At 57.8% G+C, this 23386-nt stretch overlaps 1 protein-coding gene and 1 pseudogene across 9 annotated transcripts in view; one reads left to right on the plus strand and one right to left on the minus strand.

Annotated features, from left to right (window-relative positions):
• The window catches only part of LOC139438704 (tissue alpha-L-fucosidase-like), a 1529-nt pseudogene extending 832 nt beyond the window's left edge, over window positions 1-697 (plus strand).
• The window catches only part of ABLIM2 (actin binding LIM protein family member 2), a 161185-nt gene that overhangs the window by 18415 nt on the left and 119384 nt on the right, over window positions 1-23386 (minus strand). For 4 of the 9 annotated variants that reach the window (XM_071217449.1, XM_071217452.1, XM_071217453.1 and 1 more), the window contains 4 exons: window positions 21701-21820; window positions 20822-20874; window positions 20215-20347; window positions 6596-6657 (listed from right to left, as the gene is read on the minus strand). In XM_071217449.1, coding sequence (XP_071073550.1) covers window positions 6596-6657; window positions 20215-20347; window positions 20822-20874; window positions 21701-21820 — 368 coding nt within the window. The remainder of the gene's footprint in view (window positions 1-6595; window positions 6658-20214; window positions 20348-20821; window positions 20875-21700; window positions 21821-23386) is intronic. The other 5 variants (XM_071217458.1, XM_071217454.1, XM_071217465.1 and 2 more) reach the window with 2 other exon arrangements.

Below are 23386 nucleotides of genomic sequence, written 5' to 3' on the forward strand. Positions count from 1 at the left end.
GTGACGGGTACCAGCCAGATCTGATTTGGTCTGATGGAGAGTGGAATGCCCTGACACTTACTGGAACTCTACAGATGTTCTTACCAGGTTCTAATGAAAGCCCCAGCAAGGATGAGAAGATTGTAGTAGGTGACCGAAGAGGTCAGATCTGCTCCTGTCACCATGGAGGATAATACAACTCACGAGACCAATTTAAGCCAGAGAAATTGTCAAGTCACAAGGGGGAGAGGTGCCCCTCCACAGACAAGATGTCCTGGGCTATCATTGGGACATGGAAATGCCCAGCGTCCCAAATGAACCAGAAATCATTTTGGACCTGGTTCAGGCAGTAAGTTTGGGAGGCACCTATCTTCTCGACATTGGACCAGCTAAGGAAGGAGTGATGGTTCACATCTTACAAGAAAGGCTTGTTGCTGTTGGGAAGTGGCTGAGCATCAATGTGGAGTCTATCTACATCTCTAAACCATGGGTGCAGATGGATAAGAATGCTGCTGTCTGGTATACCTCCAAAGACAGTTGTTCATGCCATCTTTCTGCACTGGCCAGATAATGGGTTCTTCTGCCTTCAACCCCCCAAACTACCTTGTCTGCAAAGATAAGGATGCTGAGAATTGAAGGCTATCTGCAGGGGTCCAGAGACCAGGTCCATGGCTTCCTCATTCATCTGTTCTTCCAGTTGAGTTTGCTTAGACTGTAGCGCTGACAGAGCAGGGGGATCACTTGAATTGAAGAGGAAAGGAAACACCACCTGCTGTTTGCTGCTTTGGTTTTCCTCTTACAGTCCTGTCATCATAATAAACTGACTTCTCTTCCCCTCCAGAGAAAACCCTTATCACACTTTTTAATCAAAGGAACTGAATGCACTGCACTTTTGCCTCCAGTGGCCCAAGGACCTGAGATCTACCACTAGCGCTCTGGTCAGCACAAGAAGGGACAAAACAGTTAAGCTCTGAGCTCCTCCACTCCTAACTTGGGAAATTATCTACAATGGAAACTTCCCTCCACTTTCGGTGTTTGTTAACCTACTTGCTTACTCAATGACTAGTCACACTATTGCCTATGGGAAGAAGTAGACCAGGTCTGCCTCCCAACCACTTGCTATTTATTTAGATCCCACATCTATCAGCTCAGAGAGCAGACTGCTTGGAGAGGAGGGGAGGGGCAGACTAGGCTAGGCATGCTCTATTATTCAGAAGTTTCCAAAGAAAGCTAAGAGCTTTTAAATTGAGTCTGTTTACAACAATAGCATTAAGAGAATGAATATGATTCTGCCCTATGCTTTTTAAAAATATAATCTAATTGTAAATTTATATGTCAAGTCATTTCTATTAAAAAGAAAAAGAGATTATATTCTTAGCCTAGTGGATTTCATTACAGGACAAAATGCTTTCAGCAACCTAATTTTTTTTTGATAGGCAGTAAGTAAGGAGGTAGTTAAACTTGGAGAGTGGGGGAGAGGAAGAGATGGCAGAAAGCATCGAGTCCAACATCCTTAAATGTGGGAAACTGAGGCCTGGAGACAACTGGGAACTTCCTTGCATCCCAGAGCTGGTGGAAATGTGGGGTCCAGCAGGTGGGAAAGAGGGTGAGGCGGGTAAGCAAGGGGAGGGGTGAAGCCTGTCTTTACTGAAAATGTGCATAGTTTGGTCGTCATAGAAGTTTTCTGAGTCAAGTTGGGTTTTTAGAAATATTGCATTGAACTACTATGCATCTTGATTATGGAGGTCTTTTGTTTCGTGCTTTTTCGGTTAGTGCCTCACTCTCCTCACCTTAGTCACAGCAGTGGGACCCAAAGTCACCTGTTTGACTCTCAGGAACTTGCACCTCCACCATGTCACAAAATAATTCTCCTTAGGAGTTAAAAAAACATTTTGATTCGTGCCATTTCCTCAGGATACTGACAAGCGCCCCCAGGTGATCACGTCCAGGTCGGGGAAACTCTTCTGCGTAAAGCAAACCTGCCATCCACGAGGCGCTACACCTGGCCCACCTGCGAGAAAGGGAAGGTCGCCCTCTTGTGTCCACCTTCTGTATTACAGGCCATCGAAACAGGCCTGGAGCGAGAGCGTGGACGCGGCTTCCGCTGGTCTCCCAGTACCTGAGACTAGAGGAGCCTCCGGGGGAAGGGTGAGCTATTCTGGGGGAAGGGGGAAAACAGGACTGCTCCAGCGCAGGTGAGAGGAGCCTCCTGCTGGCCATCTGGATGGGGACAGAATCTGCAGCCTTGGGTCACTGCTTTAAAGTGCGGACTGGCAGGTAAGCTGAAGTGGCCTGGGAAAACCTTAAAGGCCACCGGGCTGATTCTCCTGCAGCTCTGGACAGAGGAGCCAGGGATTTCAAACACAGCAAACTATCGGCTTCTCCCACTTGTCTGGCAAATTATGTGCCAGGTGCTCTACAGACACACTTTCCAGTCCTCACTGCAACTCTTGGAAGGGGGCATTTTTATCACCATTTTATAGTCGAGGCTCAGAGAGGGTAGCCAACCTGCCCAAGATTATACAGCTAATACATGGTACTGTAAAAACTGAAGCCCATGTGTTTTATTTTTTAAAAATTATACTGGGATTGCTACTAGTGGAAGGAGAAAGTGGCCATTCACCATTCTTTTCTTGCTAAAGTTCACAATGGAATGTGTGACTTTACTCAGTGGCCACTGAAGTGGAAGTAAGAGAGGACAGAACCTTGCTTTCATAGCAATTATTCATTATTTTAATACTCTATAGAGTTTATGGAAAGATTTTACAACTGTTATATTATTTGTCTCCACAATAACTCTATGAGGAAAGGATCTTTTTTTAAAGACTGGAAAATAAAGGCTCAGAAAATTCAGTAAGTTGCCCAAAGCCATACACACTGTCAGTGGCAGAGCTGGGGTTTGAGTTCAGGCTATCTGATTCTAATGCACGTGTTCTTTCCAGCATTACAGCTGGACCATCAGTCTTCTTTAATTTGTTAAGGTTTTCTTTGTAGTCCAGTACTCAATGAAGATTTTTACAAATGTTTTATGGACATGTGGAAACTTGATTCAAAACATATAAATTTCTTAGTCACACAGACCTAGTAAATTAAACTTTTTGTTCATGCTACTCAATTGCTCTATTGGGTATTTTTTATTATTTAGGTTCACTAGATCCAGTTGTCTGATTTCAAAAAAGGCATATTTAAATTGCCTATCACACTTATATTTTACCAAGGTCTCTGGCATTGCCCTGTTGCTTGGTGCATCTAAGTTTATGAATGCTATACCTGCTTTAGAAATTTTGCCTTTCTCATGAACCAGTGCTCCCCCTTTAGCCTATTAATGCCTTTTAACCTTGTATCTCATTACATTAATATTGTCACTCCTGCTTTCTATTTGTGACTTTTTGTCTCTCTTTCCCACCCTTTTATTTCTAATCCTTTCAAAACAATTTTAAATGTGCATCTTATAATCATACATGCTGTTGTTTTCTCTAATCTAACAGTTTCCGTCTTCTAATCGGAGAGCTCTAAGATGTACTTTTTAAGTGTGTATCTTGTAATCACACACGTTATTTTTCCTACCACAATCTGATGTCCAGTCCATTCACATTCAGCACCAGGCTTTTTCAGAATGGGATTTCTTCCAGGGGTGCATCACGAGGCTCTGTCTGCTGGCTGGTGGTCGCTCTCTTAACAGGACAGGTGGCACATGCAGGAACCTCGCTGCCCCATCCACAGGGAAACCTGCAGCAGGTGTCTGCACCTTCTTTATTCCACAAGTGGGGGAACATCCACCACACACCAGGCTCTGGAGAGGGATTGGTTGGCAGGATAGCGGGGTGAGCTCTGAGGTGTACCGTGCTGAGGACCGCTGGGACCTTGGAACAAATTCCCCGAGCAAGAGCCGGGAAAACCTCAGCTTTCCCTGATGAACTGATTTCGCTCCTTCCCTCAGATAATGAAAACCCCATCACTTGTCCTGTCTGGCCCTATGCCTTGGCTGTTAGGAAGCGCAGACTTAAGCTTTCATAGGGTGTTACTTGTACAGTGTTCTTCTATTCGTTTTTGATATTCTCTTGTATATCAAATTCTTGTACAAATTCTTTCTCTTGTACTTTCCTCCTCTCCTCCTTTGCAATTTAGCGTTAATGGGGTTTTGTCTCACTGCATCTGTGTTTTTACTTAAGGCCATTTAGGATCCTCTCTGGACATAAAAACAAGACAAGAAACAACTAAGAAATAACTTAGGAGCACCGCAGGCCAATGGCACTGCCTGCTGTGCCTTATGCAGAGGTGCAGAGTGAGGGGCAGAGGCCAGGAGCTGGGCTGGCTGCACTGCAAAGGCCCAGATGTTTGGTGGACCAGGAATCTCCCTGTCCAGGCTCATTATTCCCGGGTTCCATATTTGCAAATTCACCTACTCATTTAAATTTGTTTTTTTTTTTTTTTTACTCATTTAAATTTGTAACCACAAAAGCAATACCCATGGGTGTTTTTGAGGCCATTCTCAGACTCGAGCACAGTGAGCTAGTCAATGCCTTATTTAATGAGCTCCAATCCCCTGCCTCTTGATGCAGCATATGGCCGAACATCAATGCAAGAGCACAGGCTCTGTTAAATGAGTCCCTGAAGTGTTCTGAAGGCAGTGGTGCTGCTTCCAGGGGGGGCTAAGTCTCTAAAAGGCTGGGGAAACAGAGCCCTTCTAGGAATCATCGTAAGCACATTGGAGGAGGAGGCAGAAGATCCCGCCGCATTCAGACCAGAACCGGCAGGCGATAATGTCGTGTACTGATCAGCTAACGTGTGGCCGGAGGCTCACGGGACCTACCCTTCATTTCCCCTTTACCAATTCAGGGTTCATGCAACTCTATCCAGCACAACTGCCATGAACTTAAGAGTCTTAGGAGTGAAAAACATGGGAGAGAAGTCAGCAGGAAAAAAGAACCCCAAAGTGGAGTCAGCTATATTAGTCCCCGATCTCCCGCACAAGCCAGGCGAAGAGCTAAAATCCCTCGCATGATAAATTTAGTCTTTTTGTCTCTCCAAGAATACACAGGACACACAGTTTTCTCTAACACTCTTCTTTCCATCCTACAGGCTAGCAGGAGAAATCTGCTCACAGAGGCGTCAGCTCTTGGTTTTGTCAAGTTCAGCATCCTGCTCTAACCGTTCTAGGAAAGGCAAGAAGACCGTGTACCTGCTGGCCGGTCTGGGGACCGCAGCCTTCTCTACAGAAGCCGGAGGTACGATCCAGCCCTTCCACCTGCGCGCCAAGAAAAGGCTCAAGTGCCGACGACGCAGGACTGAAAACGGGCTGGCAATTTTCTTCCATGTATCGAGCAGAGTCCCCCAGGACTTGATCTGGGTAGTTGAACACCCTGGCCTGGCCCAGTTCAGCAACAGCTATTCCAGGTGAGAAGAGAACATTCTAGAAAGTTCTGTTGCTGTCCTGTCCTCAGGCCTCGGAACCCTGGGCTGCAGGGATTTGCACTTCTCAGAGATGGAGGGACACCGTGCACGCTGGCCTATCTTTCTCAGCCCCCTGCTTCCCGCATGCAGGTGAAATTCAAAGAAGTATGCCACATGCCTGTTTCCCGACTCGGCCCATGTCGGAATAGGAAGAGCGGTTAGTGGGGGGTGGGGATGAGGGCATTCGTTAGAACGAGACCATGCAGAGACCGGGCCAGGGTGACCCCAGGGCATGGGCCTGGCGTGGAGACACGGCAGCAGGTACCGTGGAGGCCAACGAAGACAGAGCGAACCGATACAGCCCAAGAGGACGCCCGCAGCTACCGGGGACCACGTCCTGCTGCTGGCTTGTCCCTGCGGCCTTGGCCTTGGGGACGGGACACGCCTGGTGTATCAAACGGGGACTTGAGTTGGCAGAGGCTTCTCCTGGGGCTGAAGGCAAACGTTCTCACATTGGGAAGAGGCTGCCTCAGCGGGGGGCAGCAGGTCTCCTGGGGCTGGGGACTCGGGTGCCACCAACGCGCTCTGCCCCGGAGGCCCGGTCAAGCAATGGGAAGGAGGACAACAGTGAGCGGCTCTTCCCAGGGGGCTGACGACCCCATGGGGGGCACGTCAGGCACCGGCTTGCCCGGGCTCATGTCTGGGAGTTCTGGGATTCAGAAACACCAGGGCTCAAACCAGCCTCTGCCAGGAGACGCAAATGGACATTCTCCTCTGTGCTGCTCGGAGGGGTCTCTTTCACCCGGCGCGTAGCTGGGAAGCATGCTCTTAGGGGAGGCCAAGAGCCAAGGGCCCGTTTTCCTCCAGGAAGGCGTGGGCTCCGCTCCCGTTGTCTCGTTAAATACAACCACCCTTTAGGAGTCTGAGCAGGTGCTCGGCCCAGAAGGAGGGTCTCAGTGAGTGGGGGTCTCCTAGCTAGGATTAGGGTGCTGGGTGCCCTCCCCCACCCAACTGAGGTCTCCCTGGGGGCTGGGGACAGGGAGAGGTCTGCTGGGGTCCTAGGATGAAAAAGCAGCGGTGGTGGCGGTGGCAGCAGCCTTCGGCGCAGCGCCAGGCAGAGGGGGGTGGGTGCCCTCTGCGCGCATCCTGTGCGGTCAGGAAGCGTGGGCACGCGGCGGTCACTCGTTAGAACTCAGCGCGCCGGGTGGGGGGGGGTACCTACCCGGAGGTCCAGGCCATCCTTCCCGTGTCCTGGGAGAGAGTCAGATTTGGAATGGGGGAGTCCTGAAACAGACACAGCACAGCTTGGTCATGCAGGGACGTGGCCGGGCGCGGTGGAGGAGGGGCTGGCCGAGGCTCGGAGGGTGCGGGGGCTTCTGCCCGGGGCCAGCGGGGGGCCGGGGAAGGCAGGGGACCCCCGGGAGTCCCCTCAGATCCAGGCTGGGCGGCCGCTGCCCCCACGGCCACGTCAACGCCCCGTGCCGGTCGTGGCTCCTTGTTCCCCAGGGCACAGACTGGCCAAGAAGCTTCCGGAAGGGGCGACGGGCCCAAGCCTGCCCAGGCATGCCACGGAGCCCAAAGCAGGCTGGCACCTGCGTTTGCAGACGGGCCCGCGCCCTTGGCACCATCCACCCGGCCGGCCGAGACCCTCGTCTTACAGACCGGAAGTTGCAGGCCCAGAGAAGGCCCCGGAAGCGGGGGGCAGGGTTGGAGCAGGCCAAAGCCTGGGTCCCCGTGGTGGGAAGGGCCGCGCTAAGCCCTGCCAGCCATGTGGGGGCCGAATGAGAGCACCATCAGGTCTGGGGACATTTTAAAAAAATCGCGAGTGGTTTTACAACTGGGGCTTCACATTGAAACTCTTAATTTCTAGCTTCTCTTGGGAAAAAAAAAAAGAAAGAAAGGCAATCTGGAGATGCTGGGCCCTAAATTCCCCTGTGGGTGACGCTGGCTGGCGCCGTGGGGGCAGGCGGGCCCTCCTGGTCCCCCTCCACTGCTGGCTCCCCAGGCTGGCCAGGAGTCTGAGACCACCCCCCCCCCAGAGGACAGCCCGCGGTGCCCCCGGGCTCAGAGACAAAGGTGGGGTGCATTCTGGAAGAGGCAGAGAGCAGCAGAACCCGGGGCCACTGGAGGGAGGCAGGGGCCGCCTGGACCGGGGGCAGCGGCCACGCGGGGGTCCCTGTGCCAAGCCCCTGCCCTCGCCCGCCACGTTTGTTCTCGTGCTACTCCTGCTGGGAGCCCCCGCCTTGGCCTCTTGGCTCGGCCGCCGGCCCCTGCTCCCTAGGGTGGGCCGGGGGCTTCCCTGCAGCCCCCTCGCTGCGTGGGCCGCAGTGTGCTCCCCCCCGCCGGGAGCCTGTCTTTCCCAGCAGTGTGTGGACCCTCACAGAACAGCGGCCACCCCTGCCTCACCTGTGGCCCCCGCCCCCAGCCCCGCTCCCGGCACCAGCGGCTCAGGCCACGGCACCCACGCCCCACCTGTCACGCTTGCGCCTGGATGCTGCCGGCCGCCCCACGAGGGCTCAGGGCTCCCAGGGCCGTGGGGGTACAGAGCCGGGGGCGGCGCCTCGAAGGGGAGACGGCAGGGCGCCCACGACGTCCCACCCACCTGCGCCCAGGGCGGCCCTTCTCTGAAAGCTGCCCTTGAAACACCGGTCTGCGAAAGATGCCTGCTTACCCAGGAGTGCTTCATTTCTGGGGTTCCGGACAGACTCAACGAGGACAGAGAAGAAGTCCTGCATGGGTCACAGGTGGATTCAGGGAAGCTCTAGGGGACACCTCAGCTGGGGGACCGGCCTTAGGGCTTATTTGCCCCCTGGTGGACCACGGAAGGTTCCAGAATGGGCCTTGACAATCTCAAGGTCAGCATTCTCAAACTTGTTTTACCAGAGGAACGCTCTTGTCACACGAAACCTTATGTGAACCCCGATCTATAAACAGGTCGCAGCGGAGCTGGGAAGGCTGAAGCGGGGGAGCTGGGATGGGCCGTGGCTCGGTCCTCTCAGCCCCTCTCGAGGTTCCTCCAGGGCACCAAGCCACCCAAGTCTCCTTTCATGGAAGGGGAATCTGAGGGCCGGAGACATGGAGACACCTGCCCAGGGCTTTCAGACCAGGTAGCAGTGGCCCCAGACCCAACGAGCCTCGACCTGCTGCCTGGGGTCCCCCCGGGGCACGCAGAGCCAGGCACAGTCTGGGATCATGGGGACCTGGCAGTCGAGGCGCAGGAGCCCCTCATCAGCCAAAGACCACACAGCAAGGACCTTCAAAGTGGGGTGCTGGGGGAAGTGGACTTGGCCCAGTGGTTAGGGCGACCACATGGGAGGTCCGCAGTTCAAACCCCGGGCCTCCTTGACCCATGTGGAGCTGGCCCATGTGCAGTGCTGATGCACACAAGGAGTGCCCTGCCACGCAGGGGTGTCCCTGTGTAGGGTAGTCCCACGTGCAAGGAGTGCACTGCGGTCACCCCTCGGGCTGAAGTGTGGTTTGCTGGCCTGGCGGGGGAGCAGCCGCGGCAGGCCAAGCCGCTGCCCCCATAATAGGGTGGCTGGTCGGGCCCACCGCCACCCCTGAAGGAAGCTCGGCATGGGCACAGAGTGCCCTCGGGTCTCCCCTTCTCGGCAGCCATGCTTCCGCGGCCGCCCCTCCTCCCGGATGGCGCCACACGATGCCTTGTGGGGTGGCACCCTTCTTCTTCTTTCTCCCTGCGCAGGCGCAGGGCGGAAAAATCCAGTCTGCCCTTTTCCCTCCCCCCCGACAGCAGCAACAGCCAGGCGTGGGCGGAAAAATCCAGTCTGCCCTTTTCCCTTCCCCCGACAGCAGCAACAGCAGCCACCAATCCCTAAACCCTGCCCCTTCCCCCAGCAACAGCGACAGCCAATCCCTAACCACCACCCCTCCCCCGTCCAGTACCGCCCACTGACCTTTCGCCGGCAACCAATCAGAACAGGGCGTGGCTTCAACCAATCAGCCTTCCCCAGCCCCTATAAAACTGTTGCCTCTCCCTCAATAAAGTGGACTTGCGTGTTTACCTTGTCTCCGCGGTAGTTCTTCTGCCGTGCGCCCTCCAGTCCTGAGAGCCCCCGACAAGGGCCTGGCCTCCCTTGTCCCCAGTTCGTCGCCTGCTTCTCCGGGCGACCCCTTCGTCGCCGGCTTCGCCGGGCGACCCCGTCAGCCGAACCGCGCAACCCCTGTGAGACCGACCCCTCGTCTGCTGCCGGACCGACCGCTCGTCCCAAGTGGGACCGACCCCTCGTCCCAAGTGGGATCGACCCCTCGTCCCAAGCGGGACCGACCCCTCGTCCGCAGCCAGACCCCACCTCTACCGACCGAGCAAGCCGCCGCAGTGCACCCCATAAGGAGAGCCGCCCAGTGCGAAAGAAAGTGCAGCCTGCCCAGGAATGGTGCCACACACACGGAGAGCTGACACAGCAAGATGACGCAACAAAAAGAAACACAGATTCCTGGTGGTGCTGATAAGGATAGAAGTGGTCACAGAAGAACACACAGCGAATGGACACAGAGAGCAGACAACTGGGGGGGCGGGGAGGAAGGGGAGAGAAATAAATAAAAATAAATCTTAAAAAAAAAAAAGTGGGGTGCTGGCCTAGCAGCTGTACCTGGGGACTTGCTCAAAACACAAATTCTCGGGTCTATCCCATCTGGACCCAATGGGAATTCTGAGGAGCCAGGTGATTCTGACGCACACTAAGCCTTGAAAACCACTTCCCCCGCGCCTCACCCTGCACAGTCTCGGAAGCCAGTGCCTCTCCGCCCTGCCTGCACCCTGCATGGCCCGGGAGAGCTTTTAGAATCCCCAGAGCCCGCGTTGCCGTCTACCACCAACGGCATTTTACCCCTTGGAGAAGTTAGAACCCCTGCCTCTGTTTGGGTCCCTGCATCCTGCCTGCTTTCTTAAAAATCCAGTTGTCTCAAGTGCATCTTCTATATACACTGAACACCGGCATCAGATGGTGGTGTAAAGATTTGCTTCAACTATGAAATATGATTTAAGAAACTCATGGGAAGGATAGTCCTATTTTTTTTTTTAACCTATTTCAGTATTCCTTTTTCCTTTCTGAAGCTCCAAGGTTTCTTCTGTTTTCATTTCCTCTCCACTTGGAGAACTTCCTTTAGCCATTCTTTAGGAGAAAATCTGCCAGCAACAAGTTCTCTTGGCTTTCCTTAGTTTGAGAAAGACTTTATTTCCCCTTCTTTCCTGAAGGATGTTTTCACTGAATGCAGAACTTGCAGTTAACAGTTCTTTTTTATGTTAAAGATTTATTTTTTATTTATTTCTCTCCCCTTCCCCACCCCTTGCCCCAGTTTTCTGCTCTCTGTGTCCATTCGCTGTGTGTTCTTCTGTGTTTGCTTGTATTCTTGTCAGCGGCACCAGGAATATGTGTCTCTTCTTGTTGCATCATCTTGCTGCGTGCTCTCCGTGTGTGCGGCACCACTCCGGGGCAGGCTGCACTTTTTTCGCGTGGGACAGCTCTCCTTACAGGGCACACTCCTTGCATGTGGGGCTCCCCCACATGGGGGACACCCCTGCGTGGCAGGGCACTCCTTGTGCTCATGAGCACTGCGTGTGGGCCAGCTCACCACATGGGTCAGGAGGCCCTGGGCTTGAACCCTGGACCTCCCATGTGGCAGGTGGACGCTCTATCTATTGAGCCAAATCCACTTCCCTAACAGCTCTTTTTCACAGTGCTTTAAAAACGGGACACTTCATTCTGGCCTCTACATTCCAGATGAGAAACCGGCTATCATTTGAATTGCTGTTGCCCATGGGGAATGAGCCTTTTTCCTCTGGCTGCTTTCAATATTTTTTCTTTGTCTAGTTTCCCAGAAGCTTAATTATAATGTGTCTTGGTGTAAATTTCTTTGGGGTTTGCTTAGCTTCTTGAATGTATAGGTTTATGTTTTTCACCATATTTGGGGACTTTTCAACCATTATTTATTTATTTTTGAACACTTTTTTCAGCTCACTCTCCTCCTCCTCTCCTTCTGGGATTCTGATGAATACTCCCATCGATACCTAAGATGCCTCAATTTAAAAAAATTTTCTGTTGTTCCCATTGGATAATTTCTATCATTTCAGTGTCCAGTTCCCTCCTCTGTCATATTCTTCTATGTTATTATTCTATTATTAAACCCTTTTTATTTTTAAAAATTTGGTTATTGTATTTTTAAGTTTTGCAATTTCATCAGTTTCTTCTTATACATCTTTGATGGCTTTGGTGAAGTTTTCTACTTTTCCATTTGTTTCAAGAGTATTTGCAATTGCTTGTTGAGGCATTTTTATGGTGGCTGCTTTCACATCCTTGTAATTCCAATATCAGACTAATCTCAGAGTTGGCATCACTGCTTTGTCTTTTCTCATTCAAGTTATTTTCTTGGTTCTTGGTATGATGAGTGATTTTTACTTGTACCCTAGATATTGTGGACACTATGTTAGGAGACTCTGGATCCTATTTAATCTATTTTAGTAGGCAGTCACCCTTTGTAGGGTTGGTGTGCTGGCCCTGACCTGCTTTTATAGGCTGTGGTTCCAGCCACAATTTCATTTTCAGAAACCTTGCAGTGCTGTTCTGGTCTGCTCGTGGGGACAGAAAGCACTTCTCAGGGCTACCCAGTGCCACCAGACAGGCGACCAGAGATTCTGGGTGGCGGGATGGAGAGTGCTTTCCTAGCCTGCACTCTGGGTCACCTGGTGCCAGCAGGGCGGAGGGCAGGAGACACGCGGCTGCTGCGTTTTCCTCAAGCCCTGAAGTCCCTGCCAGTCCACCTTCCTCCTTCTCCCCTTCGGAGCTCTCCTGCTTGTCTGCGGTGTCATTTCCAGGTGGTTTAGGTGTTCTTAGCAGGGAGGAGCAGAGGGCATGCTGTCCTGTCCCCAAGGTTGCCATCCAGACCAATAAAGACGAGTGTTTCCTGGGGTGGGATCAGCCACCAGAATCTTCAAAGGCCCAGGCGACCCTGGTGGATCCCGAATTTTCGAAGGTCCCAGGTGATACAGCCAGGGTTGAGGACCCCGTTTTGAAATCTCTTCTCATAGTCAGTGGTCTTCCTTGACCCTCATGAGCCAACAGAAAGCAATAACCCCATTTTACAAATGAGGAAGCAGAGGCGTAGCTAGAGTAAGTGACTTGTACAAGGTCAAAGGTTACTAGCTGCAGAGGCAGGGCCCCGACTTTGGACTTGGGGAAGTGGTCACCCCGCCTGCTCCCAGTAAGTCCTGCCCTAGAGTGGGCTGGCCGGGGCTCGGGGTCTTCTAGGGACCTGCGTGTCAGATGGTCTTTAGGAGTGTGAGGCTGTATGCTCCTGTGTGCGTGTGCCTGTGTGCATGTGTATGCCTGTGTGTGCACACGTGTGCCTGTGTGCGCGTGCATGTCCGTGTGCACACGTGTGCGTGTGTGCAGGTGTGCATGTGCAGGTGTGCATCAGGGAAAGAAGCCCACGTGGAGAAATCAGGACCTGGGGTGGGCGGCAGCTGGTAATCGTGACCCCATGCCGTGCAGGCCCCTGGACACTGGGCACTCACCCTGCCCCTGTGTCTGAGCTCAGGGTCACCAGGCTCCCCGCCACTCCCCATGGCCGCTTCCCCTCTGCACTCTGCTGGGGGTGTTCTGGGGGTCCTGAGCTCGTTCTTTTTTTTTTTTTTAAAGATTTATTTATTTATTTCTCTCCCCTTTTCCCCCCACTCCGGTTGTCTGTTCTCTGTGTCTATTTGTTGCGTCTTCTTTGTCCGCTTCTGTTGTTGTTAGCAGCCCGGGAATCTGTGTCTCTTTTGGTTGCATCATCTCGTTGTGTCAGCTCTCCATGTGTGCAGCGCCATTCCTGGGCAGGCTGCACTTTCTTTCGCGCTGGGCGGCTCTCCTTACAGGGTGCGCTCCTTGTGCATGGGGCTCCTCTACGCGGGGCATACCCTAGTGGCACGGCACTCCTTGTGCGCATCAGCACTGCACATGGGCCAGCTCCACACGGGTCAGGAGGCCCGGGGCTTGAATCACGAACCTCCCATGTGGTAGACGGATGCCCTAACCACTGGGCCAAGTTTGCCGCCCTGAGCGCGTTCTTGCATGTGTACCTCTTCCGGGCTGGTTCATCCGAGGGTCAAGTGACTGCAGGACGTGCGTGGAGATGGCCTGGTTGGGGACTGTTCCGGCTGGGAGGTGCAGGGCTCCTTCTGGGGTTTTGGCTCTGGGGACAATTAATAAGCCACTCCCTGGGCAGAGTGTCACCAATGTCACTGGCAACACGAAAGCCTTCTGGTTCCCTGGTGCACGGAATATGTGACTTTGCAGCTGTGGGGCCCTGCGCATGTCCGGGTCCCCTCTCTGAGCCTCGGGGACCCCACAGGAGCAAGGGGGGACCTGGACGGGGGGCCGGCCAAGCCCTGACTGACTGTGACCCTGATGCCCTTGAACTGTCAGAGCCTTCAGGCTTCCTGATGGGAGAAAGCAGGAGAGGGGTGGGAGGGGACACGCCAGAGCCTGGCCTCTGGGATCACACGGACCCCAAGACCCCTGAGGGCTGGGCCTCGGGGTGCTGGTGTTCCCCCCAAGTGAGCTCCATTAAGCCTCAAGATGCTTCCTACCAGGAGGATTTATCAGCCCTGCTTTTACAGATAAGGAGTTTGCAAACTCAGAGAGGTTTGCTCATGTGCCCAAGGTCACACAGCAAGCGGCAGGCGGAGGCTCAAACCTGGGGGGTGTCCTGACAAGGGCCCCTGCCTGATCGCTCATGTGGGCTCGTGGCCGCTGCCCACCTGCTTGGCTCTCCCATCTCCAGGGGGACACTGCGGTGAGCCCCGGGGGAAGGCTGGGCTGCCGTCCCTGGAACATAGTGCCCCCGTGTTGGTTCCACCAGATGTGAAAGAAGGGGCTGCTCAGGAAACCTGCAAGAGGCTTTCGGGGGCCTTGCCCCTGCTCTGGGAGGGCCCCCCGAGGGGTTGGGACACTCCACGGCGCAGAGAGGCTCATGCGGGTCCTGCGGGTGGAGCCGACAGGCGGGGGGCAGAGAGGAGCATGGAAGGGCTTTAGGGAAAGTGCTCCAAGGCCAGGTGGGGGGGGGAGGGGCAGAGCTTCTGGGGGGGGGGGACAAGGGGGCCTGAAGCAGAGCTGGAGGGGACGAGAGGGCCCGAGAGGGGTCACCACACATAACCCACACAGACGCACGCACTGTCCGTGGCTCGTCCCTGCCCGCAGGTGCCGGGAGGCCCCCCTGTCCAGTCCCCAAGTGGGCAGACAGGCCTCTGGGCGCAGGGAAGCCTGGGGGTGGCCCAGAGCCCAGCGCCCGCAGCGGACCTCCAGGGAACGCTCCCGAGGGGCTCCTGCTCCGTCGCGGGCCTCTCGCTGAACGGGGCTGGGGAGGGAGGGCAGGGTAGTCCCTGCCAGCGGGGGCGGCCACGGCACCCTCCCCTGGGCCAGGGTACTCTCCCACTGCATTTTCTGGAAGGCTGGAGAGGAGAAAGGGGCAGAGAGCACCTGTCCATCCAGCTGGAGGCCAGCCCCTTCCGGAAAGATCTATTGTACCGGCCCGGCTGGCCATTACCCCTTGGGGGTCCCCAGGCTCCTGTGGACACCCGGCAGCTGGCTGCAGCCCCTCCTGGCCCCCCAACCCGCCCTTCTCTCCATCCCTCTCCTTCGAGGCGGCTCTCTCGGGCCGTCCTGCCCAGCTCCGGCGCTGCCCCACAGCTCGCCCGGCCGCCCCCTCTCTCCCAGCAGGAGAAAGGGGAAGCAGGAGGAGGAGGGTGAGGCTGGGCGTGGGGCAGGAGACACACCTGTGCAGCAGGTCCTTTGGGGTCTCGGGCCATTTAGGGGGAGTGGGGTGAGCTCAGGAAACAGCCCTGCGGTCAGGCAGGGGTGGCTGCACCCCTGGCTATGCCTGCGCCCCTGGGCTCAGGCCTCGCTGGCCCGGGCCCACCTGGGAGCTGGACCCTGCAGCTCAGTGTGTTACCAGCTGTCCAGCCTCCATCTCTGACCTAAGGCACCCCCGACCTGAGCCAGACCCCCCAGTGTCGATTGCTCAGTTCCCCCAGTCCCCCGCACCTGTGGATTTTCCTGACCTCCCGCCGCGTCTCTGGACGCTCGTGTGGGCACCCGCCCTGGCTGGCAGCCTCCAGCCCGTCCTTCCTGAGGCCGCCCGGGGTGCTCGAGCGAGGGCAGACCGGCCACTGCCTGTCCCCGCTCCCCAGAAGCTCCCCGGCGCCTGCGCACACTGCCACTCCGATTCCCCCTCACCTCGGGGGAGCCCCGCGCCTCTCTGTTTCCAGCGGGCCACCCTGTTTCTGGCCTCTGAAATCTTCCGCCTGCGGCCTGGGATGTCCTCCCCTGCCCACGTCACCACGTTGGCTTCCCGCTTCTCCTGCTCCCACTTGGTCCTTAAACGCCCAAGGCAGACCACGCCAGGTGCTGCTGGCCGTCTCGGGCCTTGTGCCCACCCAGGGGCCAGGACCCAGCCCTCCGGGGGCCCCTCGGCCTGCCTGCCCACCTGGCCTCCACGCCAGCCCCCAGCTCTGTGCAGCCCCTGACTCCGTGCCCGTCCTCAGTCACGCTCCGCCTCTGCGGGGGTCCTCTCCCTCGCTGCAGGCCTACCCGGCCGAGCCGACAGCCCCTCCGAGTCGCGCCAACGTCCCCTTGCCCCCGGCATGGCTGCGCCCACCCCCGGCACCTCCCCCCTGCCCTCCCTGCACCAGGACGACCTGCTCTTTGGGCTCTCGGCTGGCTGCCCACCCCCCGGGGTGTCCACTCCCTGGGGTTTCATCCATATCCCTCCCTGGCCCCCAGAACGGGGCCGGAGCCCGACTCACTGCCCAGGGAGTGCCACGCCCCGTTCCGGGCCTGTGGTCCCTGCCTGAAAACGAGAAGGCACAGAGGCCATCTGCCTGCAGAGCCTGCCCCACGGGGGGTCGGGCGGGGTGTCTAAGGCGGGGGTTTCCATCCCGCCCCGGGTTTTCCTGCGACCGATGGAGAGACCAGGCGCCTCCTTCTTCCCAGCACAGACGAAGAAACGCAAGGACGGGGTTTTCTCACCATGCAGGTCCAAAGGGAAAAGGGACGGGAGAAAAGCCTCTTTTTTTACCAAGGCCCCAACCCCTTCCCTCCCGCTTGCAGAAACAGAACAAATGACACCGAGGCTGTGTCTCCCAGGCACACCCTCCCGACGGGCAGCTGGGTTGTGGGCAGAGCAGTCCCAGAGCCAGGACAGATGCGAGGCCCCTGACAAACACGGCCCATTGAACTTGGGGCTCCACCAGGAGGGGACACACTAGGGCCACAGGGTGCCGAAGCCCAGGCCGGCTTGGAGAAGCTGCGGCCTCGCCGGGACCCCCGTCCGTGCTGCCTCCATCTCCAATTCGGAGCTTTCTCACCACCCCCACCTCCCAGCAGACTGGATGCGCTGGGACTTGAGGACAGGCCCCGGCGCCCTGTGGAAGGCCAAGTGCTCTGGAAGGCACCCCAGCCTCTGGGCAGGGCCCCTGCCCGGCCAGGGGCTTGCGCACTGCTCACACAACTCCGCTCACCGCCTTGTGCGTCTTCTCAGTGCTACCAGGTCCCAGTCCTGTTCTCACAACAGAAAAGTCAATGCCATGGGGAAGCGGACACGGCTCAACTGATAGGGCGTCCGTCTACCATATGGAGGGTCCAGGGTTCAAACCCAGGGCCTCCTGACCTGTGTGGAGCTGGCCCACAAGCAGAGCTGATGCGCGCAAGGAGTGCCCTGCCACGCAGGGGTGTCCCCCACATAGGGGAGCCCCATGTGCAAGGAGTGTGCCCTGTAAGGAGAGCCAACCCGCGTGAAAAAAGCACAGCTGCCCAGGAATGGTGCCGCACACAGGGAGAGCTGACGCAGCAAGATGATGCAACAACAAAAAAAGAGATGCAGTTTTCCAGTGCCGCCGGATAATGCATGTGGATGCAGAAGGACACACAGTGAATGGACACAGAGAGCAGACAACTGGGGGATGGGAAGAGAAAGAAATAAAATAAATCTTAAAAAAAAAAGTCAAGGCCACGCCCTCTCCTGAGCAGAAACCAGGCTCGTGGGTCCAACAATACCCCACAGCGTCCGGCCAGGCCCTGCGCGCCTTGGAGAGAGGAGGTCCCTCGAGGGTGCACCTCTCGGGAGGCCCTGCGGGAAGGCCGGCTCTGCCTGCTGAGAGTGGGGTGCAGGCGTCCCCCCGAGGATGGACCGGCCACACTTGCCGCGGCCTCCCTGCCTCCCAGCACCCTGCCCGGCACCTAGCAGCCGCTCAATAAGCCTTTCGCGGAGGCACAGACACATGCCTGGGTGGGGGACCGGTCGGCGGCGGGGTGTGTGGGTGGTGAGTGACGGCCTCTAGGGTTCCGCGAAAGGGGTCCGGGCAGCCCGGCACCGCTGAGCACCCCGGGCGGCGGCAGGGAGCGTGGGCTCGCCGCCATTGGCGTCGTCGCCGCCTCTCCCAGCCCCCACAAGGCCTCCGGCCAGGGGACGGCTCCGTCTTGTCTCGCCCTCGGCGCCCAGCACAGCGTATGGCACAGAGCGGGCGCTCAGTAAATACCCGTTGAATCTAGCGCATCTCGATTCGACAAGCATTTATTGAGCGCCCGCCGTGTTGAGCGTCGCAGCGCCCCCGTCTCGTGCGCCTATGGGCGGGCGTCCCAGGGACGCAGGTGGGCAAGCTTTGCTGGACGTGGGTGAGGTGCCCACTGGAAGTGGCGAGCAAAGGAACCGGTGTCAGTGGAGGCACCCGGCAGCCTGGCCCCTCGCTGCGCTTCCCAGGCACGGGGGAAGCTGGGCAACACCATTGGGACAGAGGTAAAATCTCTGTGCCTGCCCCTTCGGAGAAGCCGCCGTCAGGCCAGCAGGAGGGAGCGGAGGAGGGACACATCGTCACCGTCGTCGTAAGCACCAGCAATGGAGGCCACGCGTGGCTGGTGCCATGGGCCTCCCCAGGGAAGCATGGCTGGGGCAGCTCTATGCAGGGCACAGCGGGGTGGGGACCACTCGGCTCCCACCTGCGCTCGCATAGGACGCGCACAATGGCAATGCAACAGCAAGCAGCAGTGATGACAAACAAGCCCTCGCGGTGCCCGGCTGACCAATAAAAACAGCTGGCACCTGGCGGGCTCAGGGAGCCCGGGGCAACCCAAGAGCGCCCTCACCCTGCACCTGCCGAGGAGGAAGCCGGGCACAGAGGAGGGGCCACCTGGTACAGAGGCAGGGAGCCTCCTGCACCTGCTGCCCGCCCAGGTCGTTCGTGGGACTCCTGGAGGCGGGTGGGGCTATAGCAGCCTCCCCAAGGAGAGGCCGAGGGGAGGTCACGGGCGCTGCGCCAGCCTTGCACATGAAAGCCCACCCACCGCCCAGCAGGGAAGCACCCAGAGCTGGGAGATTCTGCCCCGAGATGCCCGAACACCCCCATCTGGAATCTCTTGGCCCCAGGGCCGCTGCCTGGATGCCAGGCAAGACGGGAGAGGGGGCGGGGATGTGTTGACCCCCTTTTGAGCACAGGTGCCACCTGGAAATCGAGGAGGCCAAGCCGCGAGGCCCCCTGTGCTGGCCCCCGGCCCCTCCGCACATCCTGCCCCGCCTGGTGGCCAGGGGTGCCCGGGGCCAGCCTGGGGGAGGGGCTCTGCTGCCCCCGGGGCGCCTGGAAGGCACAGCGGCTGCCTCCAGGCCTGGCATGAGCCGGCTTGCCAGGAGTCTCCCAGGGCCTGGCCCCCATAGCCCTCGCGCCTCCGGCAGACCTTCTTGGCGTGACTTTGCCGGGGGCGTCGGGCTCACGTGCCAGCTCTGAGATCCCGCCACGTCGAGTCTCCCCCCGCCCCGGCCGGGGCCGGAGGCCTTAGAGCTAGAGGCCTCTGCTCACCAAGATCACGCGGGACACAGCACGCGCTTCCTCGTCTCACGCTCTAGTTTGACACCTTACGATCTCCACACTCTGCTCTCCTCTGATAAGGACATCGGTCGCCACGTCAGACACTCAACCTTCCTCTGCAAGGCCCTGGATGGTTTACGGTCACAAGAGGTGATGGCGGAGGCAGTTCCTCGGCACTGGGCCAGGCGGGGCGCCGGGGGCTGCGCGTGCCCCCCTTGCAGGGCTCTCAGTGACCCGGCGAGGTAGGCGGAGGGCCTCCCGTGGACGGCGGGACTGAGGCGCGCGTCCCAGCGCCGGGCGGCGGGGGAGCCAGGGCTGCTCGCTGCAAAGCTGCAGTTTCCCCCACTTCCTCGCACCCCAGTGCCCCCTCTGCGTCCTAGCTGAGCGCAGCCCTCCCCCCGTTCAGAACCCCAAGTCTACTTCCGGTGACCCCGAGCGAGCCTGCCTGCAGCCGGCTGTGGGTTCGCTCCTGGAGCTACGGCAACAACAAAGAACCCCAAGGGCCTGGAGTTTTGCTCTATGCTCAGAAATCAGCCCTAACTCAGTCTGCACAGCACCCCGGAGCGCAGGGGCCCGGTCGTCCCAGAAAGCCCGAGGACAGCTCCCAGCACCCTCTTTGCTCCGGACGGGCCCCGGGAGCTCAGGGCCAAGCCCAGTTACCGACTCCGAGGCTGGCCTGGCCCTCCTGCACCGCGCCCGGCTCTCTCTGTGGGGACCTGGCAGGACACCCGCTCCTGCTTTCCTGCCAGCTCCCGGGGGGACTCAGGAGACAGGATGGCGGGGCCAGCTTTGCACCCTCTAGCTAATCACCGTCGGCCCGGGGAGCAGCACACGGCGAGAGGGTTTGCTCTCACGTTGGTCGGTTTGCTCTGATGTTGTTTTAACGAGCAAGGCCGGGGTTTGGGGCCATCGGCTCGGGGTGGTGGGGCCCGTGGACCGCAAGGCCTTTGGCGCCACGTTACGACCCCGTGCTCCAAAGAGCCACTCACGTGGGTAAAAGCTGTCCCCTTGCGTTCTTGGGAGAGCGTCTCTCTCGGTGCCACTGCTGTAGGACAAAGACTGGCTGTCCGGGGAGTTCGCCCTGGTGTCTGCGTCCGCCTTGAGAGTCAGCCAGCTGGACTTCTGCCGAGAAGGAGGGGAAGAGGCCCGTCCGCGGGGAGGGCACTGGCCGCGTGGAGACCCCCCACCAGCACTTCTGGCCGCTGCCCTGCTTCTAACCGCGAGAAAACCCGGAAGGTGAAAAATCCAGCTCTGAAGAAACTCCCGCCACCTGGCGTCACCCGTTCAGCTGCTTTACGTGGAACATTTGCGGGAACGCTGCTGCCCCGTTTTACAAGGAGGGGCCTGGGGTTCAGGGAGATGAAGGGACCCAAGTGTCTTCACACACGGGGGAGCAGGACGCTAACGCTGCCCAGGGCCAGCCGGGGGCCCTCTAGAGGCGCACGAGCTGGTCGCCCTTGAAGGCGAGGGTGGGGGGCCTCGGGGGCCCTGGAGGCACAGGGCGCAGGTGGTGACGCCTCTACCCGGGCAGCACCCACAAAACAGGCTCCTTTCTGAGCCACGGCTGCTTCCGGAAGCCTGTGCCCTCGACGTTACCTTCCGGCCATCCTGGTCAAAACTGCCGTCCTCTCCGTCTGACTGCCTCGCCGCTGGAAGGGAAAGGCGGCTTGTAAAGGGAGCGCACCGTTCACTTTTCGCTGACGCGCCACCACTTCCCACTACAGATACGCTCGAAACCGGAAGACAATCACGGAACGTCGCCACTGAGTCCCTCTTAAGGTCTGAGGAGCAAAACCAGCTGGGACAGGCTCCCCCCCCAGGCCCCTGGCAGGTTAAACACCCCAAGATCAACATCAGGATGGGAAACGATGCCTGATTTAAATTCCAGCCAAAGAGCGATCAAGTAGAGGGGCCTTTCTAGAGGCAGCCAGCCGGCCTCGGAAGCGCGCGTGCCACCCTGCAGGCTTGACTCCGAAGTCGCAGCCCTCAGCCGTGGAGCCTCCGGGGCCAGGCGCCAGCCAGGTGCTTTCCGAGCATTCCTGCTCATGCCAGCCAAGCCCATTTCACAGACTGGGAAACCGAGGCTCAGAGAGGGCAAGGGCTTTGTCCAGGCTGCCATGTGGGCCCAGGGAGTCTGACTGACTCCCAAGTCCCTCCTTCTTTCACACTTCATGGTCTGCGGCTCACAAAACACAGAACGGTGAACGAACGAATGGTGAGTCACGGAAAAGTCTACGTAGAACAGCCAAGGCCTTAAAACGTACAACCAGAAAGCAGCAGCTGGATGAAATACGGCTGCTAAAGGGTTCATTCTCGGAGGCTCCTCTGCGGAGCCCAGTGCGGGAAGCCAGTCCTGCCCGCCGTTCTCAGCGTCCGATTCAGCACGCGGAGACCCTCCGCGGACACCCACCCCAGGCACGGGACGCTGGTGAAGTCCCGGCCATCTCCAGCGACACGCGGACGGGGTCTCCTTACCTGCGGCCAGCGGCGGGCTCGGGCCTTTGAGCCTTGGCGAGCACCCCACCTCCTGCACCACCAGGGATAAGACCGAGACCAGCCCAGAGAGCTTGGAAATGGGGGACTGGGCTACCGGACCTTGACGAGATAAGGCCAAAACGGAAGACGGGCAGTTCAGTTCCGGAGGCACCGACGTTGCGTTCTTATTCTCAGTGACTACCTGCTTCTCCTCTCCGGAGAGACAGGGATTTTCAGCATGCAAATGAAAAGAAAGCCCCAACCCCCGTCCTGTCCACTCACAGAGGCTGACACGAGCCTGCGTGGGGAGCGCCGGGGTGGATGGGGGACGGGGGAGAAGCTCAGGCACGGGCGTCCACCCATTGGCCCGGGCGCTGCTGTTGCCTGGACAACTGGCCGTGGCCGGGCAGTGGAGCACTCAAGTGCCTGGCCACGCATCAGCCGTGGCTCGTGGCGGCTGCCCAGCAAGCCCCGGGAACCATCGGGGCCAGCGGCTGGCGGAGATGCAAGAGCGCCGCCATTCCCCAGCGCGAGGGCTCCCGGGGCCGTGTCTGCTGGAACAAAGAAAGGAGCCACGGCCTTGGAAAGCCCCGGGGGGGGGGGGGGCAGGAAAGGGGTCCTCACGCTCGGGGGAATGTGCAAGCGCAAAAGCAACTAAGTGGCTCCAACCAAGAGGGCTTTGGGACGTGAAATCCCAGCTCTTGGAGTTCAGGCCACGGGGACCCAGGGGCCGCCCCGGGTTCGAGGGCTTCATGAAGCCACGGACGGAAGGCTGAGTCAGGCACGCCCTGGCTGGAGAGCGACCTCGGGGCTCAAGACGGCCCCCTCCGCCAGCCTGACGGGAGGCACGCTCTGCCCAGGTTTACCCAGTTTCCTTTGCAGGTGCCACTAGCTCCACCGGCACGCCCAGGTGACCTGCTCAGAGCCAAGGCCTTTTCGGAACAAAAGCCGGTCAGTTCGTAAATCATACAACTGATTCTCCTGAGAACTGGGAGCATGGCTAGGTAAATACAGGAGACTGGCACTCTTTATCACTAGCATGCTTCAGTACCTGTCTGAGCCTCGGTTTCGTGGTCTGTAAAATGGGCAAATGGTGCCTAGCCCTCCCATCTGTGAGGAAGACATGGGATAACATGCGGAAGCTGGAACCGGATGCGAGCTCAGCTCGTAGGTTCTACAAATTAGGGAGAAACGAGGGGCCAATGTGGAGGCTAATTTCTAGCACGCTATTTTGGGATATCAGGAAAAGACAGATGATTCAGGACAGCCAGACACAGAGCTCAGGGTGCATTTTGTCTCACACAAAGGCAGCTCCTTCTGAGCCCTGGAATGCATTTGCTCTTGGAAAAGGCCGATTGCTTACGCACAGTAAGAAATGCCCTTGGGGAGTTTTTGTTGGAGGTATCCTAAGAAATGAGGGGTCTTTAATTTTCCTCTGGATCCATCATCTATCCATCACTCACCCATCCATCCATTCACTCATTCATCTGTCCATAAGCCCCCCTTCCCACACACCATCTTTCAATTCATTCATATCTAAACATTTACGTATACCATTAGCGACCCATTTATCCATTTCCTTCCAGTTATCCATCCACCCACTCCTTTAATCATTTACCATCACTATATACTTCCGTCATCCATCCATCCCTCCATCCATCATGCATTCACCCGTCACCCACTATC

The sequence above is a fragment of the Dasypus novemcinctus genome, chromosome 1, assembly GCF_030445035.2.
Source record: "Dasypus novemcinctus isolate mDasNov1 chromosome 1, mDasNov1.1.hap2, whole genome shotgun sequence".
NCBI classification, from domain to species: domain Eukaryota; kingdom Metazoa; phylum Chordata; class Mammalia; order Cingulata; family Dasypodidae; genus Dasypus; species Dasypus novemcinctus.